The 24718-nt window shown below is 51.2% G+C and overlaps 1 protein-coding gene across 5 annotated transcripts; it reads right to left on the bottom strand.

Moving 5' to 3' along the window:
- Positions 1-321: 321 nt before the first annotated feature.
- DENND2C (DENN domain containing 2C) lies at positions 322-24698 on the bottom strand. 5 transcript variants are annotated; one of them, XM_085083251.1, is made up of 19 exons: positions 24612-24698; positions 17374-18296; positions 15752-15900; positions 15106-15218; positions 14588-14755; positions 11780-11876; positions 11048-11092; positions 9261-9442; positions 7133-7242; positions 6651-6720; positions 6248-6325; positions 5281-5421; positions 4492-4640; positions 3932-4109; positions 3568-3609; positions 2536-2641; positions 1495-1734; positions 1129-1215; positions 322-552 (listed from the first exon to the last, which is right to left on the bottom strand). In XM_085083251.1, exons 1-19 carry the CDS (start codon positions 24678-24680, stop codon positions 521-523), a joined length of 2979 nt encoding a protein of 992 aa, XP_084939377.1. In that variant the 5' UTR covers positions 24681-24698; the 3' UTR covers positions 322-520. The 5 variants fall into 5 exon arrangements, with proteins under 5 accessions (XP_084939377.1, XP_084939378.1, XP_084939376.1 ...); XM_085083252.1 differs by lacking the exon at positions 24612-24698 and adding an exon at positions 22525-24573; XM_085083250.1 differs by lacking the exon at positions 24612-24698 and having other exon boundaries at positions 17374-22498.
- Positions 24699-24718: the final 20 nt, after the last annotated feature.

Here is a 24718-nt window from a genome sequence, read left to right as displayed (position 1 = left end):
GCCCGGCGGGAGCGCGCACGGCTCTGGCGCAGACCACGCCCCTTCAGCCCAGGCCCCGCCCCTCCCGCTCCGGCTCCACCCCCGCCCAGCCCGGTTTGTCCCAGCCCCGTCCCGCTGCTCCGGGTGCTATTCCAGCCCTGTCCCGCCGCTCCCGGCGCTATTCCAGCCCTGTCCCGCCGCTCCCGGTGCTATTGCAGCCCTGTCCCGCCGCTCCCGGTGCGATCCCCACCCCGGTCCTGCCCCTCCCCGCCCGGTCCCGGACCGACTCCAGCCCTGCCCCGTCCCTCCCACGCCCCTTTAGGAACGGAGACACGTGAATGGTTGTCTAGATGAGCTGTTATTGATCATGGCACTGGTTATCGATCCATGAGCTGCTATCGGTCTATGTTAACGCAGCACACACGGAGCTCCGCCCCGCCCCGCCCCAGCCCGGCCCTCCCGGCGCTCAGCGGGTTCGGCCCCGGTCGGGCTCCGGCAGCTCCCCCGGCCAGTCCCGCCGCTGTCCCGCAGCAGCGCCCGGTCACTTCTTCTGGAGGAATTTCATTTTACTGCCTGCGAAGAGAAAACAGCATTAGGTGCTTTAGGTGAGGGTGGGCAGGCTCTGGCACAGGGTGCCCAGAGAAGCTGTGGCTGCCCCTGGATCCCTGCAAGTGTCCAAGGCCAGGCTGGACAGGGCTTGGAGCAATCTGGGATGGTGGAAGGTGTCCCTGACAGTGCAGGGCTGGGATCACGTTTAAGGTCCCTTCCAACCCAACCCCTTCTGTGATTCTGTGGGCTTGAGACATTCCAGGACTCATCAGGCTTAAGGTGGAAAGCCACACGTGGCCACCTCTGCCAGCAGACACAACCTCTGTCCCCTGGGCATGTCCTCAGCCAGGACCAAAGCTAAGGAACAAGCCTGGGTAGCTCTCACTGCAGCAACTCCCACAAACTTTAGATAAAGACAAAAAAGCTTAAAAATAAAACAAAATTACACAGTGTTCAGTGTCCCCTGAAGTGGTAAATGGAAACAGGGGAACACAGGTGCACAAGGCAAGAAGGGGCTCTGCTCTCCTTTGTATCAAATTAATTATTCAATAGTAAAATTAATTTAAAAAAAAACAACAAAAAGCAAGGGTGTTCCTTTACCCAGACTACGAAGGATTTTGTTCATTCCCATTCGTTCTGTCTCTGGAATGCTCTCCAAATACTCCAAGGCACGGACCTCAAAAAGGCCTAAAAAGAAAAAAAAAAAATTAAAAAAATTAAAAATCACTCACCAAATTAGTTACTCCATCTTTCAGCATGTGGCATCATGATTAACAAGGCTGTGGAAGGAAATCCTCCTGCATGTAGGGTGTATATTACAAGATGAAAGGGAAAGAAGAGAGATGCAGAAATTCTTTGCTTTATAAACTGAATTCTTCTGAGCAATTAGAAGGGCATGGGGCTATTCCACATGACAAAATTCCAACAGCAGAGGCAGGTGGCATCTGAGGGTGACATCAGACCCACCTTTGACCACGTTCTTGCTCAGCTCCCGGTCCTGGATGAAGCCTGCAAACATCTGTGTTTCCATGAAGCAGTGCAGGAAGTGGCGCACGTTGCGGGAGCCGTGGGATTTGCGGAAAAGCTCCCTCTGGAAAACCCTCTCCCCCTTCTCTGTGACACTCATGTGCAGCGAGTAGTGCCCAACAATCTCCACGAAGAACTGCACGAAAGCCTCGGAGACCAGGGAGTTCAGGGTCATGTCACCTGTGGGGAGGACATCCAGCACTGTGGTCATTCCTTTTCTAAAGGAGGAGCAGCATTCTTGGTGATCTCAGTTACTTTTTGGGCTGGTTGTCTCAGACTAGGAAATTCCAGCTGATTGATATCAAAGAAGTCACAGCTCAAATATTCAATTTTCCACTGTCAACTTTCTCCTGCAGCTGTGACAAGTTGAATTCTAAAGCTTTTCTAGTAGTTAAAACTTTCATAATTTCATTTTCCCCGTCAAACATCTGGTGTTTAATAAGCTGTCAGTTCATAACAGGCTAAGTTTAATTCCCTTAAAGCATCAGGCAAACTACAGAAGACAAACTGTCTGGAAAACTAACTTTGTTTGTATGGAATTACATAATTTGCTGGAATTGTGTAATTTGCCATTCTCTCAAGCCACTCAGAGCTTTTTAAGTTTTTCACACTTCCTTATTTGATGGATCATGTATAAAGCAGTTCAACTTTGAAAATGATCTGTCAGATTACCTTCTAAAATACAGAAATTTGCTACATTCTCTGTTTGGGAAAAACATCATCTCTGCCACTTAGAAAAATATAATAAAACTCAAAGCACAGGAACTGATGCTGTTGGTCCAAAGGGAACTACAGCTCTGATTGTGAAAAGAGGAACTCAGCACACCAAACTTCTCACACATTCACAAGGAAGATCACAGGAAAACAGCTCAAATGTCACTTCTTGGTGTTTACTTCCATTTGCTCATTTTTATCAACTCCGTGGTAGAGATCTGCTAATGGGAAAACACTTTTCCATGGCAACTTTTCCACAGAAAGTACCTTGTGTGTCACTCTGCCCGTGTGACAGGATTTCACTTCGTTCTTCCAGGATCTGTACAAGTGCAGCCTGGAGTTTATGGGGCAGGATCTCGTCTTCATCTGATACCTGCAGACAGAAATGCCCAAGGAAGGGCTTTGGTGTTATTCCCATCAGCAGGAGAACCAGGGGATAGATTAGAAATATTCATAGCATGCCTAAAGCAGTTAGAGGGGAGTTATTCTGAGATACGTTGTACCTTGATGGAGACAATGTATTTGTCTCACAGCCACAGAAATCAAAAGCATTTGCTCAGCACCCCCAAGAACATTTTATTAGAGTCACACACATAACTGACCACCACACAGACTCAGGCTTATTTCACCAGTAAAACACACAAAAACAATAGAAGTCTGTTGAGAAAATATGACAAATCTCAGCAATATGGTTACAAAGAAATCCCCCAATCCTTTAATACCTTTCTCCAGTTGCAGGCTGCAATGCAAAACAGAACAGTGAGGCAAGGAAAAGGAGAAGCAAATATCCTGAGCTAGTAATGAACCCCCCAGTATTTTTATAGCTACTTGTCTGGGGATGCAGAAGCACTTTAGGGGAAGTTCAGCAGAGAACCACAAGTGAACTCTGATAATTTGTTCCCTAGACTGTCACTTCCTGGGAAAAACAACAGCCCAAACCAACAAACACACCCCAGCTGGAGAGAGAGGAGAAAGTGCTGTACAGAACAGGGACAGACAGACAGAAAGCAGCAGAGAGTCTTAGGGTTCCCCTTCACATAAAAACCCAAGGAATAGTTTTTAAACTCAGCAGCATCTTTGGCTTTGAAGAGCTCTCCATTGCACTGAACCCCAACCTTGCAATGAGGATTTATAAACTTGTTCCTTTGTCTATTGTTAGAAAGGATTACAAGGTATTTCTTCAGCCCCTGAGTCTCCATATGAACACCAGCTTTTCCTGATTTCTTGGTTTTATTTTCTTTCATCAATGCCTTTTCCTGGCATAGAAGCATGAGTGATTGGTACTGTTATTTCACTCACCTCTTGCAAGAACTTGTCAGCACAAAGATCAACAATCAGAACCTGGGGAAAGATGTAGAAAACACACTGACTCATGACCAGGTATAGAAAAAAACAGGTTTTCTAATTTGCTTTTTAAAAGTGGGATAGTTTTTTAAATGGGGATGTCACATACAAAACACAAGTTTTGCATAACTGCAGCCTCTCTCTGAGAACAGTGAATATTATTTATTTTGGTAACACTGGAACACCTTGATATTTATCTGCCAAGTTACCCAAATGGCTCAGAAAAGTTTGAGAGTTTATATTCACCCAGAATCCAGAGATTATTCCAGAGAGGTTAACCTCATCCCACTGACACTGTCTGTGCCTCACACACTCTCACCTCTTCTATGGGCAGGTCCTGGAGCTGTGGCAAGGAGCAGGAGAGGATGCCAATGAGGAATGGGGTCGGAGAGCACACGATATCAATCATGGAAGCTGGCAGGACGGGGATGTAGGTGTGCTGCCAGGTGAAGGGGTAAAGTGTTGCCACTGCAGCGTGCCCACATTTAGACAGGGTGCTGGAAAGGTGGGAAAAGCACAGGGTGGATGGTCAGGACAGGTTAGAAACACTCAGGGAAAGTGTCACTCGTGTGCAGCCTGTGCAGCAGCAGAGGCCCCATGCACCCACTTTTGAACTCAGTGATGGGGAGCTAAAACCAGCATCAACCCAGACTAAAAAAGGTATAAAGGAAACATTCCCTTATCTCCTCTTGTGTAATCAGCAGACTCCAAATTCTAGGCATGCACATGCTGTGTGGAGAGTGCAAAAGGTTTGCAAGTGGAACTAATTAAAAACCTAGACAAAAGCTTGCACATGGCACAGGCCCAAACACAGAAGAAATAATAATGATATCCAGTGATAGCATCCCTCAGAAAGAACTGCTCAGACTCAGCTCTTACCTTAAGTTGTCAGCCACAAAGATGACCCTCCTTTCCAGCAGGAGAGAGGCAAAGACCCGAATGGTGTGGGAGACACTCAGACACTGCAAGAGGCACTCAAAATCCACGTGTTCCAGCCGGGAGTCCAAGGGGCGACAGAGCTCCATCACCTGAGGGGAGAGACACGTGGAGAGCTGGGGGAGCAGCCCAGGGCAGGGATCCTCAGCCTGGAGCAGAGGGGCCTGAGGTCAGAGCTCACCAGGGGCTGCAGCCCTTCCTGAGGGGCAGGACAGGGACAGGAGCCAGGGAAGGGCTGGAGCTGTGTCAGGGGAGGGTTAGGTTGGATATCAGGGAAAGGTTCTTCCCCCAGAGGGTGCTGGGCACTGCCCAGGCTCCCCAGGGAATGGGCACAGCCTGAGGCTGCCAGAGCTCCAGAAGTGTTTGGACAATGCTCCCAGGAATGCACAGGGTGGGATTGTTGGGGTGTCTGTGCAGGGCAGGAGTTGGACTGGATGATCCTTGTGGGTCCCTCCAGCTCAGGATATTCTCTGATTCCACGACTCCACAAGGAACCCCATGACCCAGGCAGTTGGCACAGGGGAGCACAGAAGAGTTCCCAAAAAGCTCTTCCTTAAAAAGCAGGGAATCACTTTCACAGCAGATGATTCCTCAGCAAACAAGGTTCTGGGACAGCCTCCCTCCCAACTTCAGGATGTTTTCTTCAGACTAATTATTCCCAGGCAGCACCATGCAGTTTGCAAAGAGCCTCTGTGCCCCAGAGACAGCAGGAAGCCCCCCTGACCCCATTACCTCATCCCCTGCTCCTGGCAGGAAGCTCCTGACGGTGATGGTGCGTCCTGGGGCAGGGAATGGAGCCTCCATCACACTGCGCATGAAGGGGTGCACGAGGGCTGGGGACATCTCCCGCCTCTTCTCCACCTCATCCAGGATCTGCAGGGAAACACACAGGGCTTTGGGACACTGCTGAGCCAGGGGGAGGAGCTGTCAGAGCATCCTGGGCCATGGAGAAGGTTTCAGGACAGACCCACAGCCCCCTGCCCCCTTGCTTGGGACACTGAAATTCACCTCAAAAGTCTGAAAGTTCCAGCAGAGACACACAGCCCTCTGCCCCCTTGCTTGGGACCCTGTGAAATTCATCTCAAATGTCTGAACAATCAAGCAGGAACAGCTTCCTGTAAGCACAGCTCTCCACTCTCCAGCCTCCTGCTACTGGAAGGAAATGTCTCGTAAGTTGTAATTAAATTCTCTTTATTTAGAGGGGTAAGAGGAGCAACACTCCATCCCCCTCACCAGGAAACCTCCCTGAAACACAGTTCTAGAAATCTGTGCTCTAACAACCAGAACCATCTTTCTTCAAAGCTTGTCCCTGTATTCTGCAACAGCTGTCCTTTACCTGCAGCAGCTTTGCCCAGTCTTCACCTCTTTATCTCCACTCCTCATGGTGCTTCGAGAAACCAGGGGAGATCCACCCCCCTCCCAAACCAACTTTCCATTTCCAGGTCATGGAAGAAGAGGCTGAAAGAGCACCCTCAGTAACAGCAGGTATCAGAAGCCCCTTCCTGGCAGTAATTGCTGAAGGATTTGGGTATTGGCTGACAAGTTTCAGCACTGGTATTTTATTTCCCCTCTCAAAGCAAAGGCAGTGAGGAAGCACCACTCTCCTGGGATGAGCTGCAATCACCAAGCCTGACAGAAGCCCCCAGTGACTCTGTGGAGCCTGCAGGCTGTCAGGGCTCACAGCACAGGCTCAGCTCACCTTGGAGAAGAGGTTGAAGCAGCCCAGGCGGCTCACGATGCAGTACACCTCGGGCAGGCGCTTCCCTTTCCCTTCTGGCTGAAAGGCAACAGCAACAGCTCTGCTGAGAACAGGGGGGTGAGCAACAACCCAGCAGCTGCACTGCAGAATTCCTCCTGCTGTAGTCCCCCCCACACTTATGGCTACAGAGGTTCTCAGGAACACACAGTTCCAGGAGCTGGTTCATTCCCAGAGCCCATTTCACTATTCCTGGGCACCATTGTGACCTTTCCCTCTGCATCCCAAGGGTTGGCACCACCACAGCAGCACAGGCTGGGTGATCCACGTGGGACAGCAGCCCTGAGTCATGTCCTGCCCCTGGCAGTGCCCACTCTGTACCCCCAGCCCTCACCCAGCTGCTCACCAGGAGCTTCCTGCAGTACCCAAACCAGCGGCTGCCATCCTCACCCGTCAGCACGAAGGAAAAGGTTTCACTGGGGACCAAAGCAAAGGCAGGGTTAATTCACCACACAGCTCAGGGGAGAGACTGACAAACACACAGATTCCGTCTGGTCAGGCTGACAAGGCCTAAGGCATGATTACAAGGACTTTAGGCTGTGTTCAGGGTAAAAACCTGCACCCCATGAGCTTTTCCATCTCTCCCCCTTCCCAGCTGCTTCTCCATTCAGCCAAGGAGCAGCAGAAGCACTTCCAGCCCCAGGAGCTGGCCTTGGACAAATTCTTCCTCCTTAGGAAAGGCCAAAACAGCCCTCTGAGCTACCTTCATTCCTCATCTTCCCCAGCCCCAGGGGATTCATCCTTTTCCCTTTTCCCTCTTCTGTGGCACACCCCAAAGCCTTCCACACTGCCTGTTTCAGTCACAAGTATTCAAAACCAAGTCTTTACCTTTTAAGGTCTGATGAAGGGAACCAGTCTTTGGGATCTGGAAAGCAGAATTTGGGAATGACCTTTAGCCTCTCTTCAGTGTCCTTTGATGGTCTGAAGGGATGTTCAGGCTGCAGGGGTAACACATGCATTTGAAGTCACTGAGGTTAGTGCACAGCTGCAGCATTTAAAATACAGAAAACACCTTCCTGATACTTCCCAAGGCTGATCCATCAGGTAGCTAATGCACAGGTAAATGAGAACATGTTCTGACTATTAGCAGATTCCCAGATCCCTTTTGCATTTTTCCTGCTGACTGGACCTTTGTAAAATGACCAAGCTGGTCTTGGTAAGGATGGAGTAAGGATCTACAAAAACATGCCCAAATTTATTGGGGAACAAAGCTAGAACTGAACCCCCAGATAATGGCTGGGTCAGCCTGCCTTGATTCTACCCCTAGAAGATTTGGAAACACTAATAGAACAGGAATGTGTTCAGCTTTTGATGCTCATAACTCGAGTTTTGATCACTCATAACTCGAGTTTTGATCACTCATAACTCGAGTGCAAATGTGGTGTCTCTGAATCACACATTCAAACCATGCCACCTGTGGGGTCAAATCCAATCCTTCAAGGACTACAGGACACTTCCCATGCTCAAAGCTGCCTGGAAAAGGCAAAAGGAAGGTGTTCAAATAAGAGTTTCAGTACGAAATTGAAGGAAATTTTACACATTTAAGTAGGCAATGTCCATGAGAAGTGGAAGGTTTCTTGCATAATGATTTTAGGCACTCAGCACATCCAGGCCATTCCAGTGTGACAGAACGAAGTGTTAGGAAAACAGAACAGCATTTTCACAGAGTAACAGTTGTACAACAGCTTAGATGTCCTTGGGCACCCAGCCCAAAGAAGAGGGTGACAGCAAGTTACTTGGAAGCAAGGCTAATATTAGAAGGGAGACACCCAATCTGACACACTGTCCCACCTAAAGTCACTCACCAAAACACTTCCACTTAAACAGAGGATAAATAAATACTGAGAAAATAATTTGTTGTGTCAGTGCCTTTACAAAAGGCAGTAAAGAGCAGGAGGGGAAGTCTGCAGTGCCCTTCCCAAAGGCAATGGACAGACTGAGAGGCTGCACCAGGGAAAAGCTGAATCTGCTGCATTCCTTTCTCCCTCCCAACACCCTAAAGTTTGCACTTATAGCAGATATTATTTGGGTGTGTTCAGTTTTGAATTAACACTGTGCACTCTTTTTGGCTGTAGCTCCTTATTAATCTTGTCAATCCAAAGCATTTACACATGTAAGGCACTGGAGTTGTTTGCACACGAATCCTTTAGGCAGCAAGACTTGGGACATTGTGGGACCTGCTGGGTCCCACATAACCTCCCTGGATGGATCTGACATCCCCTCTGTGTGGATGACATGCAGATTCCTCAACAATCCCTGGCTTTCTCCTGCTGGCACAGCCAGAATTCCTAGCTTGGTTCTGTTTTCAGTGGAAGGCAGCAGGTAGAAGCCTAGACAGTGACAACTGAATATTCATTTCAATCTGCTAACACAGAAGCACTGAGGCTCCATCTCAACTTCCCAACTGTGGGCACTGAGGCATAATTCAGAGTCACACACTGATTTTGCCACCCCTTTGGGCTGAACACCTTATTTCAAAGGGCTTGGTTTAGCTACAGCATCTGAACTTCCACAGCTCTCCTGGTTTGGGGGCTTGTACACACAGTTTTGCCATTTTATTATTATTCTTTTTCAAGACAGTATAAATAAGCATAAAAGCCCTGGGATTCCAGTTCCTGTGCACCACGAATGCTTCACTCCTTGTTTATGAATGACAGACTGCCAGGATGAGGTTCCTGTCAGCTTTGGGACAGAGCTCTGCACTCCCTCCTCTCCCTCAGCAGGTATCACAATACCCTATGGCTTCATGAAATCTGAACTAAGTAGGAGCCTTCCTGGTTCAAAAAAGACAATAAACTCATTACCAAGAAACACATTCAACAACCTCCCAACACCTCCCATTAGGTCTGTAGCAGAGCAAGGTGCTTCTCATTCCAATCCTGTATCTGACCAGTGGAGTTTAGGAAGGGAAACACAGCTGAGCAGCTCCCTGGGCAGATTTCCATGCAGCTCCTACCTTGCTGGGGAACTGCTGGATGATGTGTGGTGTGTAGGTGACCTCAGATGCCTTCTTGTGCAGGGACACCACCACGAAGAGCTCAAACAGCCGCTGCTCCTGCAGCTCGATGAGATCTCTCTCCAGGGTTTGGTAGTGTGGGTTCCTCTTGGAGGCTGAGTGCCTCAGGCATCTGTGGCGACCTGGGGAGAGCAATAAATCCCAAACCAGCCCATGACTGGCACTGCCACACACCTACAGGGCACAGGAGAGGACTCAGCAGTGCCATCAGAGGGGGAAAAGGGATGGGTGGATTTGCCCAACATCCTGCTGCTCTCCTGGGACACAGGACAGCTGGGTTAGCTCCTCACACAGAGAGCTGCTCCTCTCCCAAGGAACAGGAGAGGAAATGATCTCAGGTTCCACCAGGGGAACTTTATATTGGATATTAGGGATGATTTCTATGGTAAACACTGGAACAGGCTGCCCAGGGCAGTGGTGGAGTCACCATCCCTGGAGGTGTTTAAAAAGCTGTGGATGTGGCACTTGAGGACGTGGTTTAGTGGTGAACATGGCAGTGATGATTGGACTTGGTGACCTTAGAGGCTTTCCCAACCTCACCAATTCCAGGATTCTATGATTCAGACAGAGCACAGGCCTTGCAGCAGCTCTGCAAACCCCTCCTCATGGAAATTGGAATTCCTCCTGCTGCCCTGATGTTCTTCCCCACATCTCAGTGACACAATGTGGTGCCAGGGAGGGAAGCCCAGCCCCACCAGGCCAGGAGTGCCAGGACTCATGGAGCCAAACACCACGGGCACTCAGGAGAGACAGAGGCAACTCCCTGGCCAAGAGTCCCCAGGCTGGGCTGTCCTGACAGGCAGTACAGACCCACAAGCACAGGCAGAGCACTCTGACGTCAGGAATTCCTGTGGCCCAACATCCTGACACATTCTAGACACTTTTAAACAACTCTTCAATCAGGCAGTGACTCAATCACTGCATTTCTGCTGAGATTCTTCACTCTCCACTACTTAACATTTAAAAAATGCAACTTCGCTTTTCATTCCAAGTTCAAGCCTTTTGAATGTTTCCCTCCAAGTAAATGAAAAACCTGAAATAATTCACAGAATCCCAAAATGGTTTGGGTTCAAAGGGACCTTAAAGCTCATCCAGAGCCACCTCCTGCCATGGGCAGGGACAGCTTCCAGTACTCCAGCTTGCTCCAAGCTCTGTCCAGCCTGGCCTTGGACACTTGCAGGGATCCAGGGGCAACCACAGCTTCTCTGGGCAACCTGTGCCAGATCCTTCTGTTTAATGTCTTCACATGGAAGCTAAAATCACCTAAAACCAAGCAGGTGTTTCAAGGCTGTAGTTTGGGTCTGTGACCAAGCTCAGAACATTGGGACCAGACAAATACCCAGGTGAATTCTCCCCAGAAGAAAGGATATTTCACAGCACTACATAAAACAGAACCAAGGGAGGGAATTAGGGGGGAAATAACCTCAAGCAGCAGCAGCAAAGGTGATCAGGGACAACCTCCCACCAGACATATTTTAGTTAAGTGTGACTCCACCAACCCAAAAATTAATCAGCTTCTGGTGACTGGCAGATTAATGGCATTAAACCTCAAGGGCTCAGGGAAGTGGCAGAAATAGAGGTTGGTTTGTCACAGCAACAGCTCCCAGGCTTGGCCATGTGGCCTCTTTGAGGCTCCCTGTCCCTGTCTCAGCAGATCCCCACGTCAGTGTGCTCATCCCAAGGGTGCAGTGCTGTGGGCACAGCACCAGCCCCTGTGATTCACTCACTTTTGGGCTGATTTTCCGTATCGCTTTCATTCCCACTGGTTTCACCTGAAACACACATAGTTTTCACTTATTAGCCATGCAGAAGGAAGATGGGCAACACCCAAAGTTGGGAAAGAGACAGAACCTGAGACTCATCAGATCAACATGCCTCAGGGCTGCCCACCAATCCTGCCCAAAGCATCAGCAAAGATAGAAAATCAGCTGGAAAATGTGTCACAACAGCAAATTTCAAAAAGTAGAGCTGCTATCAAGGCAGTGTTGTCAGTGAATGACCTGCAGGTCAGCTGAACACAGGCAAAGAACACAAACCAGGTGCTTGTTTGATGCTGCTGTAAAACTTAAGAGTTGCTGAGCAGAATATACTGTAAATAAGTATATAAATAATAGACCATACTACAGCTACACAATCAGAACAGGCGATGAGTGCAGGAGGCACAGGTAGTTCTCGTGCCAAGTGGTTTTCTGAGGAATTTTTAGCTTTAATCTGCTTTTTTGAAAAAGCATTTTTAACCAGTAGCCCAGCTCTCCAGGCTTAGAATCTCCCACTTGTGACAGTGTTAGGCATGTGTTTTTCTAATGCTGGTGATAAAGAAAGCTCAACTCCAGCCACAAGTCTGGTTTTTGCACTGCTGTGTCAGCATGAAGTGGTGATGCCAGGCCAGGGGGGAGAGGAATTGTGTCACTCAAGGTGTTTAGAGCACAGATAGTGGTGCTGGAGACCCCAGTCAATACCTTTCACTGGAGCTGCTTCTTTCCCAGCAGGACTGAGCAGCTTCACCTTCTTCTTCCCACGTTTGGAATCAAAGATCTCCTGGATTTTTAGTACCAGCTGCAATCCAAAGTAGAAGCAGAGGTTAATGTTGGGGTCCAGAGAAAGGTCCAGGTGCCAAGAGGAGGGCAGCCCAAGAGCCACCATGCAGCACTTGGGAAAAGCTGCCCAAATCCTGCAGGAAGCCTGGCTCAGAGGCTGGAGTCCTTCTAGCCCAGCTCACTGGAGAAAAAACAAGCACAGATTTCTCCTGCGGAGAGGAATCACTGTCAGCACAGCTCAGAGCTGACACCAGACTGCACAAGCATTCTGGAAATTGTCACACTTGCCTTCCCAAATAGCACAAGTGAGAAACTGTCTGGCATCAGATCTCCATTTTCTATGCAAAGGCACTTGCAAGAACATCTTACAAACCCTCCACCATAGAGGACTCAGAACGTGCTCTCCAGCATCCCAAATTCCAAATTCCCCCCAAGCCCAGAAAAAGCAGAGCTCTCTCACTGTAGCTTGGGGGTTGGGTTTTGGGTTGGTTTTTAAGTTTGTTGCTGTAGCTGATGTGTGCTGAAGTCTCCTAAAGCACAAGTGAGGCAGAGAACAAGGCTGCTCCAAACACAGTTCCTGTCCCAGGTGTTTGCTGGAATGAAAGGATGATCTACTTGGAGCAACCTGGTCCAGTGGAAGGTGTGGGACTGGAATGAAGTGGAATTTGAGGTCCCTTCTACCCCAACATGGGGTAGATTAAATTTAAGGTCCCTTCTACCCTTCATCTGGCTCTGCACAGATGAAGACAGGCAGTGGGACTGGAAAATGGGTCTGTGCTGCAGGACCACACACCTGGTCCACTGGAAGAAAAAAGCTGGAAAAAAGCACAGCCCAGTGCAGACTAAGCCAGAGAGGAAAGAAGGGTCAGCATTTTGACAACCTGAGTTGATGCTGATAATCTGCCTTGCACTGGTCACAACAGCCTTAAACCCAAAGTCCTGACACTTTCTGTGTCCCTGTCACAGCCTGAGCCTTTCCCTCACCTGCCAGTGCCCCAGGGACTCCTCACTCCCCACATCAAAGGCGGCTTTGGCTTCATGTGAAGAGGGATTTACCCTAAATGCAGGGAGCAGGTCAAGTTCATTCCTGCTCAAGAATTCATTAAACTGAAAGTAGGAGGGTGGGGCCCAGCCATTTGTCATCACAAATACTGCATAAAAAGAAATCTATTAAAGAGAACCTGTTTGTTCAGCTCAAGCCTTTAATCCCCACATCAGCAAACCAGGCTTAGGCTCTCCTTTTCCAATCGATTTCTCCCCATTTTCTGCCTCAGCCAGTCCTCCCAGCACGAGGAGGCTGCAGGGAACAAGCAGCCCACAGCAGAAAGCAGTGCTTCTCCTGCCAAATCTGCCTTTTTTCCCTTTTTATCCAGCCTTACCTAGAGGACCTTCATTTCTGCCCTGATTTTTGTGCAGCTGAGTCACCACCCTGGGTGTGTTTAAGGCAACTGTGTGTTTCTTAAGCAAAAAGTGAGTTTTGTCTTTTTAGACCATAGTTCTTTTCTCACTTTCTCAAGCAATCTTGGCTCAATTCCTCCTGAGCAAAGAGAGTAAAGTGCTCTTCCTGCATGTAAATTGTTACCAGATTTTTGGAACAGGTTTGCTTTTTGGAGAACGTTATATTTTCCCTCTCCAAATGAAAGATACTCTCCATCACAGCATTTTTATAATCTTGCCACCTCCTTCCTGATTTTCCAGACCCAGGGTTTGTTTAAAAACACAGACAGAAGTTACTGGATACTCTAAAGCACTTTTAAAGGTTTGAAAAGTTCTTTGCAGCTGTCCAACTCTACCTCACAGTCTTGTGCAATCTGAGCAAATACATGTGATTTTCACATGAAATAAAGATCTGCTGAAGTGAAATGCTTTTACCACAGCAAAAAGAAGTCCTTGCCACCACCACAACTGGAATTTGAGTCCCATGCACAAAGTGCCACCACAGTGGCAGCTGCAGCTGCCCTTCTACAGCCTTTTATCACCGAGGGATGTGAGCTGGTAACCAACACAAGGATCTAGAAAGGTTCCCAAGGCACCAGATGAAAATTAAAACAGTCCTGGATGTGAAGGTGGATTAAAAACCTTCCTCACCCCCTGGCCTCAGCAGCATAACTGTCTTTGCAGCCAGGCAGGAGGGAGAGGCCAGAGGGGACAATTTTAGGAAGGCTTTGTGAAATGCTTTTATCCCTCAGAGCTCCTCTTCACCTTCAACCATGAAACAGCTGCTCCTGATGCCAGCCCAGAACTCCAAGCCAACATTCCAAGCAACCAAGAGCCCCACAACCATTCAATAGCTCAGGGCCTGCAGTGGAACACCAGGAGCAGTCTGGGAAGTCCCTGGGAGCAGGGGACACATCCACACAGCCTTACAGAGCTGCCCTTCAGCGCACCAAGAGCACAGAGCCAGCAGCACTACCCTCCATGGAAACACTGGGAACAAGGCTGGGATGACAAAGCACGAGGAAGGGCTTGTATTCACACCCAGCCCTGACCTCCAGGCCAACACTGAGCACTTTGTCTGCCCATTTTTGGCCAACAAAGACACCACTGTCCCAGCTAGAACTGCCACTCAGATCCCCCAACAGCCACTTGGAGAGGGAATGATTGGAGCAGCAGTGCCAAGCAGCATTCACCTGCCAGGCTCACAGCTCCATGGCCACTCACAAAGCACTTACAAAGCAGCAAGAGCTTGAAATGCCAGGCAAGCAGTAAATTTTCACACTTCAGTCTCACCCAGGGCAGGTTCTTTTTCCTGCTCGCAGCCTCCACTGCTCGGAACAGCTTCCACTCAGACAGAGTGACAGGCAGGGAGGTGTCCTTGCCCACCTTCCCTTGGAAACTTGGCTGGGAGGGCTTCAGCTCCAGAGTCTTGCGGCTGAGGAAGGGAGGTTTGGGGGGAGGCTGGAAAACAGAAGTAGGAGAGAGAGTTAAGCATGAGATCAAGCTTTGGTCCAAGGTCACAGGGACAGGAGTTAGATTACAGCTGGGAATTCTGCTCTGCCAAGCTCTCCATCCCACTCAAGCATCTCACTCTTTTACTGGTCTTACTCTTTTACTCCTTAGCTGCCTGATCAACTGCCATGGCTGTTCACTATTTACATTATGTATTATTTACATTAATGACAAACAATAAAAACATAAGGAAAACCAACAAGTTGTGGTGAGAAAAGTGAGGCTGGGGGAGAGCACAAACAAGGGCCCTTGTGAGAATGATCCTGTGAACACCTGACCCTTTAATGCCCCCAGCATACCTTGGGAGCCCTGCTAATGATCCGGGGAGGAGGCAGCTTCCAGACAGATGGGACCTTCCACAGGGGCAAGGGCAGTGCTCTGATATCTTCATAAGGATTCTCTTTTGTAGGACCTGGAAAAATCATTGGATGGGCGATTTATGAAAGGAGATAAAGCCCTGTATTTTTTCCAGGGATATAAGTGGGGAGAGCATGCAGTTTCCTGCCAAGCTTTAACAGGGTCTGAGAGACCTGTTTAATGTTGGATGAGGTTCCCACCACATCCTTCTAACCCACTGCCATCAGCTTGGCAAACTGTGCACAGACTCAGCAGAACAAAACACTTTTTCCCCTGCAGAGCAAGCAGCTCTATTGCAAAGCAGCTCATTTGGCAGTGCTCACACTGATCTCTGTGCAGCACTCAAGCAAAGCATTCCAAGAGCTAATAAAGAAATCAGTTTAGCACAGGCCAACTCCAGTGACCTCCCATGACATCTGAAATCAGGCTGTTCCCGTGCAGATCCTACTGACACCAACAAAGAACCCCAGATGGGGAAGACCTTAAAAGTCCCAGAGCTGGAAAGAGCATCCTCACCTTCACTCCTCCCTCCCCAGCAAAACTGCCCCCCTTAAACAGTGAGGGCACCCCAGAAGCACAGGCACATACAGATGATGTCCTCGTAGATGTTGTCCTCTGACTGAGTGTAGACAAGCCTGGATCCTGCAGTGCCATTTGTCTCTTCCCGAGGTCTGTGGGAGCTGCTGGCTGCCGGCCGCTTGCGGAAGCCCTGGATGTCCTCAAACTCAAAAGATTTCCTAGAGGAAAACCAGTGTAACTTCTCCTAAAGGCACCTGCTTGAGTTGCTGTCTCCAGTCCACACCCTGTGTCCCTTCCTGGGCTCATCCAGCACACAGATGCTCCACTCTGGACTCATTTTTCCAAGGGCTGAGGTCTAACAAGGCAGCAGCTCAGCCCCTTGCTCCCACCCCATGGGATGGCGAAGGAATCAGAGGGTAAAAGAAAGCAAACACGTGCATGGGTTGAGATAAAGACAGTTTGAGAGGTAAAGCAAAAGCTGCGTGAGCAAGAAAAGCAAAACAAGGCATTCATTCCCTATTTCCCTCCACAGGGAGGTGTTCAGCCACCTCCAGGGCCTCTATTGTGCGCAGTGGTGACTTGGGAACACAAACAAAACTCCAAATGTTCCCCCCCCTTCCTGCTTCTTCCCCAGTTTTAACTGCTGAGCACAACACCACATGGTCTGGAGTATCCCTTGGGTCAGCTGTCCCTGCTGTGTCCTCTCCCAGCTCAAACACTGCTGTGTTATCAACATTTTCATCACAACCCCAAAACACAGCACCACACAGGATGCTAAGGAGAAAATGATCCCAGTCAAAGGCAGCACACCAAGCGAGCCTTGCTCACTTACTCTGGGAGATTTGCAGGTTAAAAAGGAAGCTGGAGGCTCCATGGCCAAGCACACTCCAAGCAGGCACAGCCAGACCCATCCTGTCAGAGGGAAGAACCCAAACCAAAACCATGTTTTGCAGACTTGCAGCAGCTCAGAGCCAGGGCACTGCTTCCTGCTGGGCCTCTCCCACTCATGCTCAGGGTGTTCATGCATTTGTGAGTTGGCATTTCCCTACACTTGGCCACTATTTCGAAATTAGGGCACTGAGGTCACACAGGAGCTGCGGGGGTTTAGCGCATGATCATCACAAAATTTGGGCTGGAAAGTTTCAGGACCTCAAGCCACACTTTGCTGGTACTTTGCACACCAGTCTAGCATAGACAGCTCATCTGTGAGCAGGATTTGCATCAAGGCACCTCAGAAGGTATGGGAAAGAAGGAAAACAGCCAAACCTACTGCAACAGCAGCAGCCACAGCCTCCAGCCTTAAGCAGCAAGAGAATCCTTTACTCCCAGAACAGCCAAATACTCAGCAGCCACAGTGCCCCAAGAGAAAGTGACTCTGCCATCCACAAATTGCAGCTGAGGGCAAGCAGCAGGCAGGGAGCAGGCAGGTCTCTCCCTGGGACCAACACATTGTCACTCCACTCTGTTCTAAGGTGTGGGCTGACATCTGCCTGTAGCCTTCTCTGCAAGATTGTCAGCAGCAAAAGCACTGCTGAAGAGGAGATATTTTTACTCAGGAATATCCTTTCCCCATGAACAGAGGCACCATCACCAGCAGCACCTCCACAAGGATATCTCAGCAAGCAGCTGCTTAAACCCATCCAGGAACTGCTTTAAGGAAACATTTCAGACATGAGAGATGAATTATGTACCTCTGGGCTCTCCCTCTGATCCTCCTGCTGGCTATTTTCTTCTCGGGGCTGTTGGAGGATGACACCAGGTCCCTTCCATGCTGCTTTTGCAGGGGAGCTTCCCTGGTGGCACTGGCATCTCTACAATCCCCAGCACCCTTTTCTGCCAGGTAGCGGAAAGTCCTGCGGGGTTTGGGTGGTGGATCAGGAGCTGGCTCCTCCTCTTGCCCCTCAACCTCAGAGTAAATGTTTCTCAAGCTCCTCTCTGCCCTGCAGAGAGCATCCACTCCTTTGATTTGCAGTTCTCTTTCCGTGCAGCCAGAGCTGCCTTGCTTCCTTGGGAGGTCCAAGGGAACACGAGGGGCTCTGCCAGGCAGGAGGGGATCTGCTCTCCTCCACAGAGCTTGTGAGGTATAGAAGTTCCCTGGGGGCAGAGCCACCCCTGGGGCCAGGAAGCCTGTTTGCCTCTCTCCTTTGTCCTTGTCTTGGGAAGCTGAGCCACCACAGTCCCCAGGCTGGCAGCAGCTCCATGCATCTTCCCTAAAATCCAACCCCAGGCTTTTTGGGTCTTTGGACCCAGCCTTTCTGCCATTCTCTGTGCATTCTGGCTTCACTTTGGGTAGTGCATTGCAGCTGGGATCATACTTTACTCCAAAGTCCTTTGGCTGCTGCTTCTCCCTGCTGGGGCAGCTCCGTGTCCTGCCCTCCCACTGGGAGATCTTCTGCTTGATGTTGCGGCAGTGGCTGCGGGACAAGGTCTGCACGGCCGAGCACGAGAAGCTGCTGTCCCCTGACCCCGTGGGGTGCATGGCAGGGGCCAGAGGGCTCACACACAGCCCATGTCCAGCCCTGGCCACGTCCTCCCGTGTCCTGCACACATCCAAGCTGGCACGAGACTCCAAAATGCGCTGTGGTGTGGGAGAGTCCGGGCTGGCTGCTCTGACCTGCGGGTAAAAACAAGAGCCATCAGCTGCACCCCGGCCATGCTCCCCACCCGCGACTCCAGCTGCTCCCTGGCAACTGCTGGAGAACATTCCTCCCCAAATCTCATCCATCACGTGCTCAGGATGGGCTTCCAGAGCTCGCTCCCCACAAAAGCTGTTTGTGCACACATCTGGGAGGGAGAATGGAGGGGAGATGAGGCTTCACCGGCTTAAAAAACAAACACAACGGGAACAGAACACCCTGACGGATCCCAAGCGTCCAAACTCAAGGAAATTATTTAATGGCAGAGGAACACAGCAGCGTGGATCTCAGCCAGCCCTTCTGCAGGAGTGCAGCTCCTCCTGATGCTCAGGGAGCACAGAGACAAATCCCTGTGACACCTGAGCTCCCACTCAGCAAAGACACAGCAGGACATGGGGCACCAGGGCAGCTCTGTGAAAAAGGAACCACATCTCCTTCTCCAGAGAGAAGCTGCTGCTTCACACAGGATGACAAGAGCTGTGGTGGCTGGGGAAGAGCCCAACTCTGGGAGCTCATCCTCCTCCCAGAAGTGCTCTCTTGCTCCACAACACAAGTGGAAACCTGTCTGGTGTTCTGTTTGTCAACAGCTGACCTAAATTTGCCATCCAAGAGACTGGAGGACAGTGGTGCCCAGCCTGTGGCTTGCAGCCAGGGCAGTTTCAAAAGGCAGAAGGAACAGGTGAGTTCTCATCCTCAAGAGAAAAATCACCCTGTGTTTAGATCAGCAGAGAAGGAATGCTAAAGAAACATTCTGGCTTCTCCAAGCCAAGCAGAGCCTGCACAAACAGGAGCTGTGCTCTTTGAGACTTCCCACACGTGTAGGCCAGAGGAGAGAGCACACATCCTGCAGACAGTCCAGCAAGGAAAGCAGGTGAAACCAGCAGGGAGAACTGGGGTGGCTGTAGGGACCTGCAGGTCAGCATGGCCTCGGTACAGACTTTGTATCTGTGGAACCCTCAGCCTTGGAGGCCTTTGGCTCTACCTGCAGCCCACAAGGCATCCCCAATATTCCCATATATGCAGCACAGGTGAAAACTCATCCTGGACAGAAGACAGCAACCCATAGGCTCTAACAAGCTCTGTTCCTCCCTTTCTCTGGGCAATTATCCTATTTCAGAAGTTCCAACCCTCCAGCTGTATTTAACAACCTCCATTTGTATCAGGAGACAAGTGCTCAGCTCAGGCCAGGGGCCATGCTGGCTTTGGTGACATCCCCTTGGCACCAAGAGGTCCTCCTGCCAAAGGCAGGGAAACAAGGCATTCCACACATGCACAAAAGCAGAGCATCCCTGCAGAAGGAGCCAGTCTTGCTCCAGCTGGGCTCAGGGGCCAGAGCCACACCAAGCCTGTGCTCAGGCTCCAGCTGACAGAGCCAGGCAGCTCCCACTGCCACCCTGGGCACGTGTCCTCCACTGCCACTGCCACCACACCCGGCCAGCACTGAGTCACCTGAGCCTGGCAGAGTGGGCAGAGCCAGGGATGGGCAAACCCAGCTGGGAGACAGAGGAGCTTAAACCTGCCTGGCAAAGGGTCATGCTCCACTCTCCAGGCTGGGTGTGGAGAGCTCCCACCAGAGCAGACCTGCATCCTTCCCACTGCTGGTAGCACACCTCAAATTCCAGGGCTTGAGGCTATCCCTGGAGCTACTGATCTGCTTGGCAGAGGCATCTGTGGTGCAATTAAAAGCAAAGTGCTGGCCTTGGCAGATCTACTTGATAGCACTAGTGAGAAAGCTCACTGGTCAAGGACAGCCCAGGGCTCCCCAGGCAGTTCAGGGATGGTTTGGGCACTCGTGGCACCAAGCCCTGGCTCCGTGCTGTGCTCTCCCCCTCTGCTAGAGCAGCACTGGCGCTGTGGGAAGCAGCTCCCTCTCTCCACAGGGTTCCTGCAGGCTGGAATTGCTCAGCCCATTGTCCCAGACAGCTGCTGGTCACTCTCCCACTCAGCAGCGAACAGGATAAACTTGGACAATCTGGGTAAGCACCGAGCTGGGGATATTTGCTCCATCATCAGCCCTCTGCCCCTCATCAGCATTCCAGCTTGTCCTCAATGCTTCCGTGGCTGCTGGAGACCCTCTTCCCACACCAGCGAGGGCCCCTGCCCTCTCCTATAAATAGGCATTATTGCCAAAACATCCTGAGCCAGAGCAGAGCCATCCTTCCTCAGCCCGTGTCTGCACAGCCCTGATTAGCAGCAGACAGGAAAGCAGCTCTCTCCCCCCTCTGCTGTGCCACTGAGCTGCTCTGCAGCACCAGCGCTCCAGGGTGCTCCCGAGGAAGAGGCTGGCAAAGGACAGGCTCTGCTGGGGACAGCCAGGGGAGGAGAGAGGTCACTCCCAACCACTCCAGCTTCACACCAGGCTCCTCCAGTGCCTGCCATGTCTTCAAACATGGCATTGCTGGATGCAGGACTGGCACAGGGAGAGGAAGCCAAAAGACCCACACTGCAGTGTGGAGCAAGGTTTTATCCACAGCACTAACCAAGTGCAGCACAAGCACTCATGGAGAATGTGCATCTCCTTGGATTCCCAGCAGCACTGGCTGCTTTCTCCTCCAAATACTGCAGCTGGGAGCTCCTGTGGGAGCAGAGGATAACAGAATAGGCTTGGAAGGAACCCACAAGGATCATCCAGACCAACTCCTGGCCCTGCACAGACACCCCAACAATCCCACCCTGTGCATCCCTGGGAGCATTGTCCAAACTCTCCTGGAGCTCTGGCAGCCTCAGGCTGTGCCCATTCCCTGGAGAGCCTGGGCAGTGCCCAGCACCCTCTGGGGGAAGAAGCATTTTCCTGATATCCAACAACCATGAGGCCAAGTCACTGCCCAGAGGAGGCTGAGTAGCCCTGCACAGCTTTCCAGGTGGGTCCTTCCTTGCTGTGCCCTGCTGGGCAGCTCTGCTGGCTGCCAGCCCAGCCCATGTCCTTCCTGTCACCACTCACGCTGGGAAGGCTGCAACAAAAACTGCCTGTGCTGCAGCTTCCTCAGCCACACAGACACATTTCTGCTTCTTCTCACCAAGCCATGGCCCCAGCCAAGTCCTAATCCTCCTGCCCTCTCCCACTGCCCACATCCATGCTCCCACAGTAAGGCACAATCAGGAGCTGAGAAATGTGAAGGAGAAGCTCAGCCCTGGCCAGCACATGGAATCCCAGAATCCCAGAGTGGTTTGGGTTGGAAGGGACCTTAAAGCTCATCCAGTTCCACCCCCTGCCATGGGCAGGGACACCTTCCACCATCCCAGATTTCCAAGCTCTGTCCAGCCTGGCCTTGGCCATGCAGGAATGGGATCCACAGACAGTCAAGCACAAGCTTAAAGCTTCTCCCCTGCCCAGTGCTGCTCCCTGGACTGTCTCTTCCAAAATATCCATCCAAGGAGGAGAGGAATGCAGCTTTTCACCTGCCCAGGCTTGCTATCAAGAACCAGGTGTTTAATCTCAGCTCATCACGTGAGCCCAGGCAAGGGCAGAGACTTATGTCTGGTGAAGAAAGAGAACACTGGGGTGGTGTGATCCAAGTTAAGTAACCCTTATATGCAGTCCAAGACAGGCTAAAACACAGTTCAGGGACACAGAGCTGGCAGAGACCACCTGGGTCAGGCAGCCAGCACTCATATCAGGCACTACACACATCATTCCTGTCACAGAATAACCAGACTTGTGATTGCTTCCATCCTGACCTCCCCTGCCAAACTCCTTCAGTGGCCCCAGTGTGCTTCCCAGTATTTCCAGAGAAGCCAAATTTATCATCCTTACCACATTAGGACTTAGAGGAGATCGGTGTAGTCAAGAATATTGAATTATTTCACTGGAAGCAGCAGTTTGGGGGAAAAATTACATAATTTCTAGACAAAACATCACACATTTCTGCCAAAAGGCTGCCTCTCCAATCCACACCGTTTGAAAGCTCCCAAAGCTTTGGGAAGAATGAGGCACGTTCACAGCACATGACAGGTAGCCCTGACTCTTTTTCCAGCCCTGAAAGCCAGAGAGCACACTACACATTTTCCATGCAAAGCCTCAAGACGATTCCGCTTCCTGAAACCACATTCCCAGGGAGAGAAAGCTGCCAGTACTGCTCCAGAATAAAATCCTGTCTAGTACTGAGGTCAAGCCACACACCACACGTGCTACTGGCACCCCTGAGCCCCCTGCCCACCCTGCAGCAGAGGCACAGTGAGAACAAAGGCACTGCCACAGCACCTTACCTTGTCCTGCTCCTGGGAACACAAACACCGACTGGACCAGCCTGTGCAGCTCTGAGGCAATCTCACTGCTTTGATGAGAGCTGTGCAGTCCTAAACCAGCCCAGAGCCCTTGTCGCCAAGCCTCCTGTGTCAGTAGCCAAATAAAAAGCAGCTTCTGGTCTTCTGCAGCCTAGGGAAGCTGGCAGCTCACTCCTGGAGGGAAAGGACCTTTCCCAGAGCTCTGAGCTACTCCCATTCTGTGCCTCTCTGGAACAACCCTGAAGCTCCTCTGAACAACTCTGCCATGCTGATGCCTCAAAGACATGGGCAGTACCAAACAAGCAGATTTTATATCAAAATAAGTAACTCTTCAGGAATGCAGGGTGCTTAGTCATTTCCATCTCGATACAAAGCTACTCTAACCACCAGGTATTAACTCCTTCTGCGCTGCTGCATCTCCTGCTGAGGAACAGTTCTGCCTCATTAGATCCATGGCCACAGCCCCTGGACACAGAAAATGTGCTGCTAATCCAAATTACACAGCAAAAGGAGGTTAAGTCTAGCCTCTGCCATGGGTCCTAAGCCTTTTGTACAGACTGCCTTTTTCTAAAGTGATGAAATTCAACTTCTTGAAAGTAAGTTTTTACTCAAGATATAAAAATCCCCAAACCAGAACACTTCCAACATGTAAGCCCTGAAGCCTTCTACAGCAGAGTGCACATGGACAGAACCCACAATGTACTATTTTTAAAGTTGTGGGGTTTTAACCTGACTCACAGTATCTGAATGCCCAGGGTAGCAATACTGACAAAGCAGTTGACTCAGCCCCTACACCCCAGGCTGGCTGCCAGCCCCAGGAACACTGCAGCTGCACACAAGGACTGAGACCCAAGCTAAGCACAAAGTTAAAAATCAAACACATCCTATCGTGGAGCAAGTCCTTGGTGCCACCATCAGAGGTGAGATTCCAAAGTAAAGTCACCAAGCCTCTGTGGCTTTACATGGGCCACCCCAGACAGGCTGTGTGGGGCCACAATCAACCACTCATTCCTTTGGGAAAGTCTCAGCAGAAACAAGGCAGCTGCCCCAGGAGGTTCAAAGGGTGCAGACCAAGGCAGCACCAGAAAACCTCTCAGACATCATACAGATAACGTGTTCCAGAGCTGCACACTGAGTCACATCCATATTGCATTACATTATTACAACTGGAAGACTGAGATAAAAACTTTGCCAAGCAGCAATGGACAGCACTAGGACTCAAGGTCAGATCCAGGGCACATCCAGGTCAGATCCTCCAGCCACCACTGCCCAAGCACACTTTTCCAGGGGTTGGTTTTCCTGCAACTGCTGTTCTACTTCCCTTCCATCACTCGCTGATGCCAATCCAGCTGACAGGAGGAATTGCTCCACCACTGCCTGGGCTCTATCCCAGCCAGGCGCCCTCTCAGCCAGGGCTGTTCAGCCAGTCACAGGCACAGAGGGTGTTCATGCAGTGACCTGGGGTGCAGTGCGCCCGAGGAGCTCTGTAACCACTCAGACCCACACACCTCAGTGCGACAAAGCACAGACACCCAGTGACACCTCAGCCACTCAGCAGTGCGCAATTCGCCCCGAAGACACTGTACAGAATCACTGAGGGGTGGAGGTGGGAGAGACCCTCTGGTGGTGTAACTCTCTCTGCTCAGCCATGGGCACCGACAGCACGCCGGCTTGTGCAGATCGCTGAGGGGAGAGGCTCGCAGCGCCCCGGGCAGCCCGCGCTCCATCGCCCTCAGCGGGACAAGCGCTCCCCGACGCCAAGGGACCCCCGGCCGGCTCCGTCCGGCCCCCTCCCTGCAGCCCCCTGGACGAGTGGGGATGAGCCCACCACAGCCCCGGCTCCCCTTCCCCGCTGGGTCTCCTCCAGCGGGCACCTGCTTCCCCCGGCCCTTCCCACACGGGGAAGATGCGCCGCTGCCCGCCTGCCCGGAGCCGGGACTAGGGAACCCCTCGGGGCCGGCAGCCCCGAGCCCGACCGCGACTGCGGGAAGCCCCAAAGCCCCCGGGCCACCCGCCCGTCCTCCCGGTGTAGCCCCTGCCCGGGTCCACCGCCCCCCGCCCCGTCTCACCGCGGCCCCGGCCCGCTCCCGGCCCCGCTCCCGCAGGACGCTCCCGGCGCGCACGGAACCGCCTCCCATTGGCTGCTGCAGCCATCACTCAAGCGGTGGTACCGCCT

The sequence above is a fragment of the Lichenostomus cassidix genome, chromosome 26, assembly GCF_008360975.1.
Source record: "Lichenostomus cassidix isolate B80296 chromosome 26, HeHo_3.0, whole genome shotgun sequence".
In the NCBI taxonomy this organism is placed as follows: domain Eukaryota; kingdom Metazoa; phylum Chordata; class Aves; order Passeriformes; family Meliphagidae; genus Lichenostomus; species Lichenostomus cassidix.
The sequence above is the reverse complement of the archived record's forward strand: the minus strand, read 5'-3'. Positions and strand labels throughout refer to the sequence as shown.

Coding starts and splice junctions, on each gene's coding strand:
- DENND2C (XM_085083250.1), bottom strand. CDS start 18,407: ATGGATGAGATTTGGGGAGGAATGTTCTCCAGCAGTTGCCAGGGAGCA. Junction 11,877..14,587: donor GGAAAAAGAACCTGCCCTGG/GTGAGACTGAAG, acceptor TTTGGATTGCAG/CTGGTACTAAAAATCCAGGA. Junction 1,735..2,535: donor CGGGCAGAGTGACACACAAG/GTACTTTCTGTG, acceptor TCCTCCCCACAG/GTGACATGACCCTGAACTCC.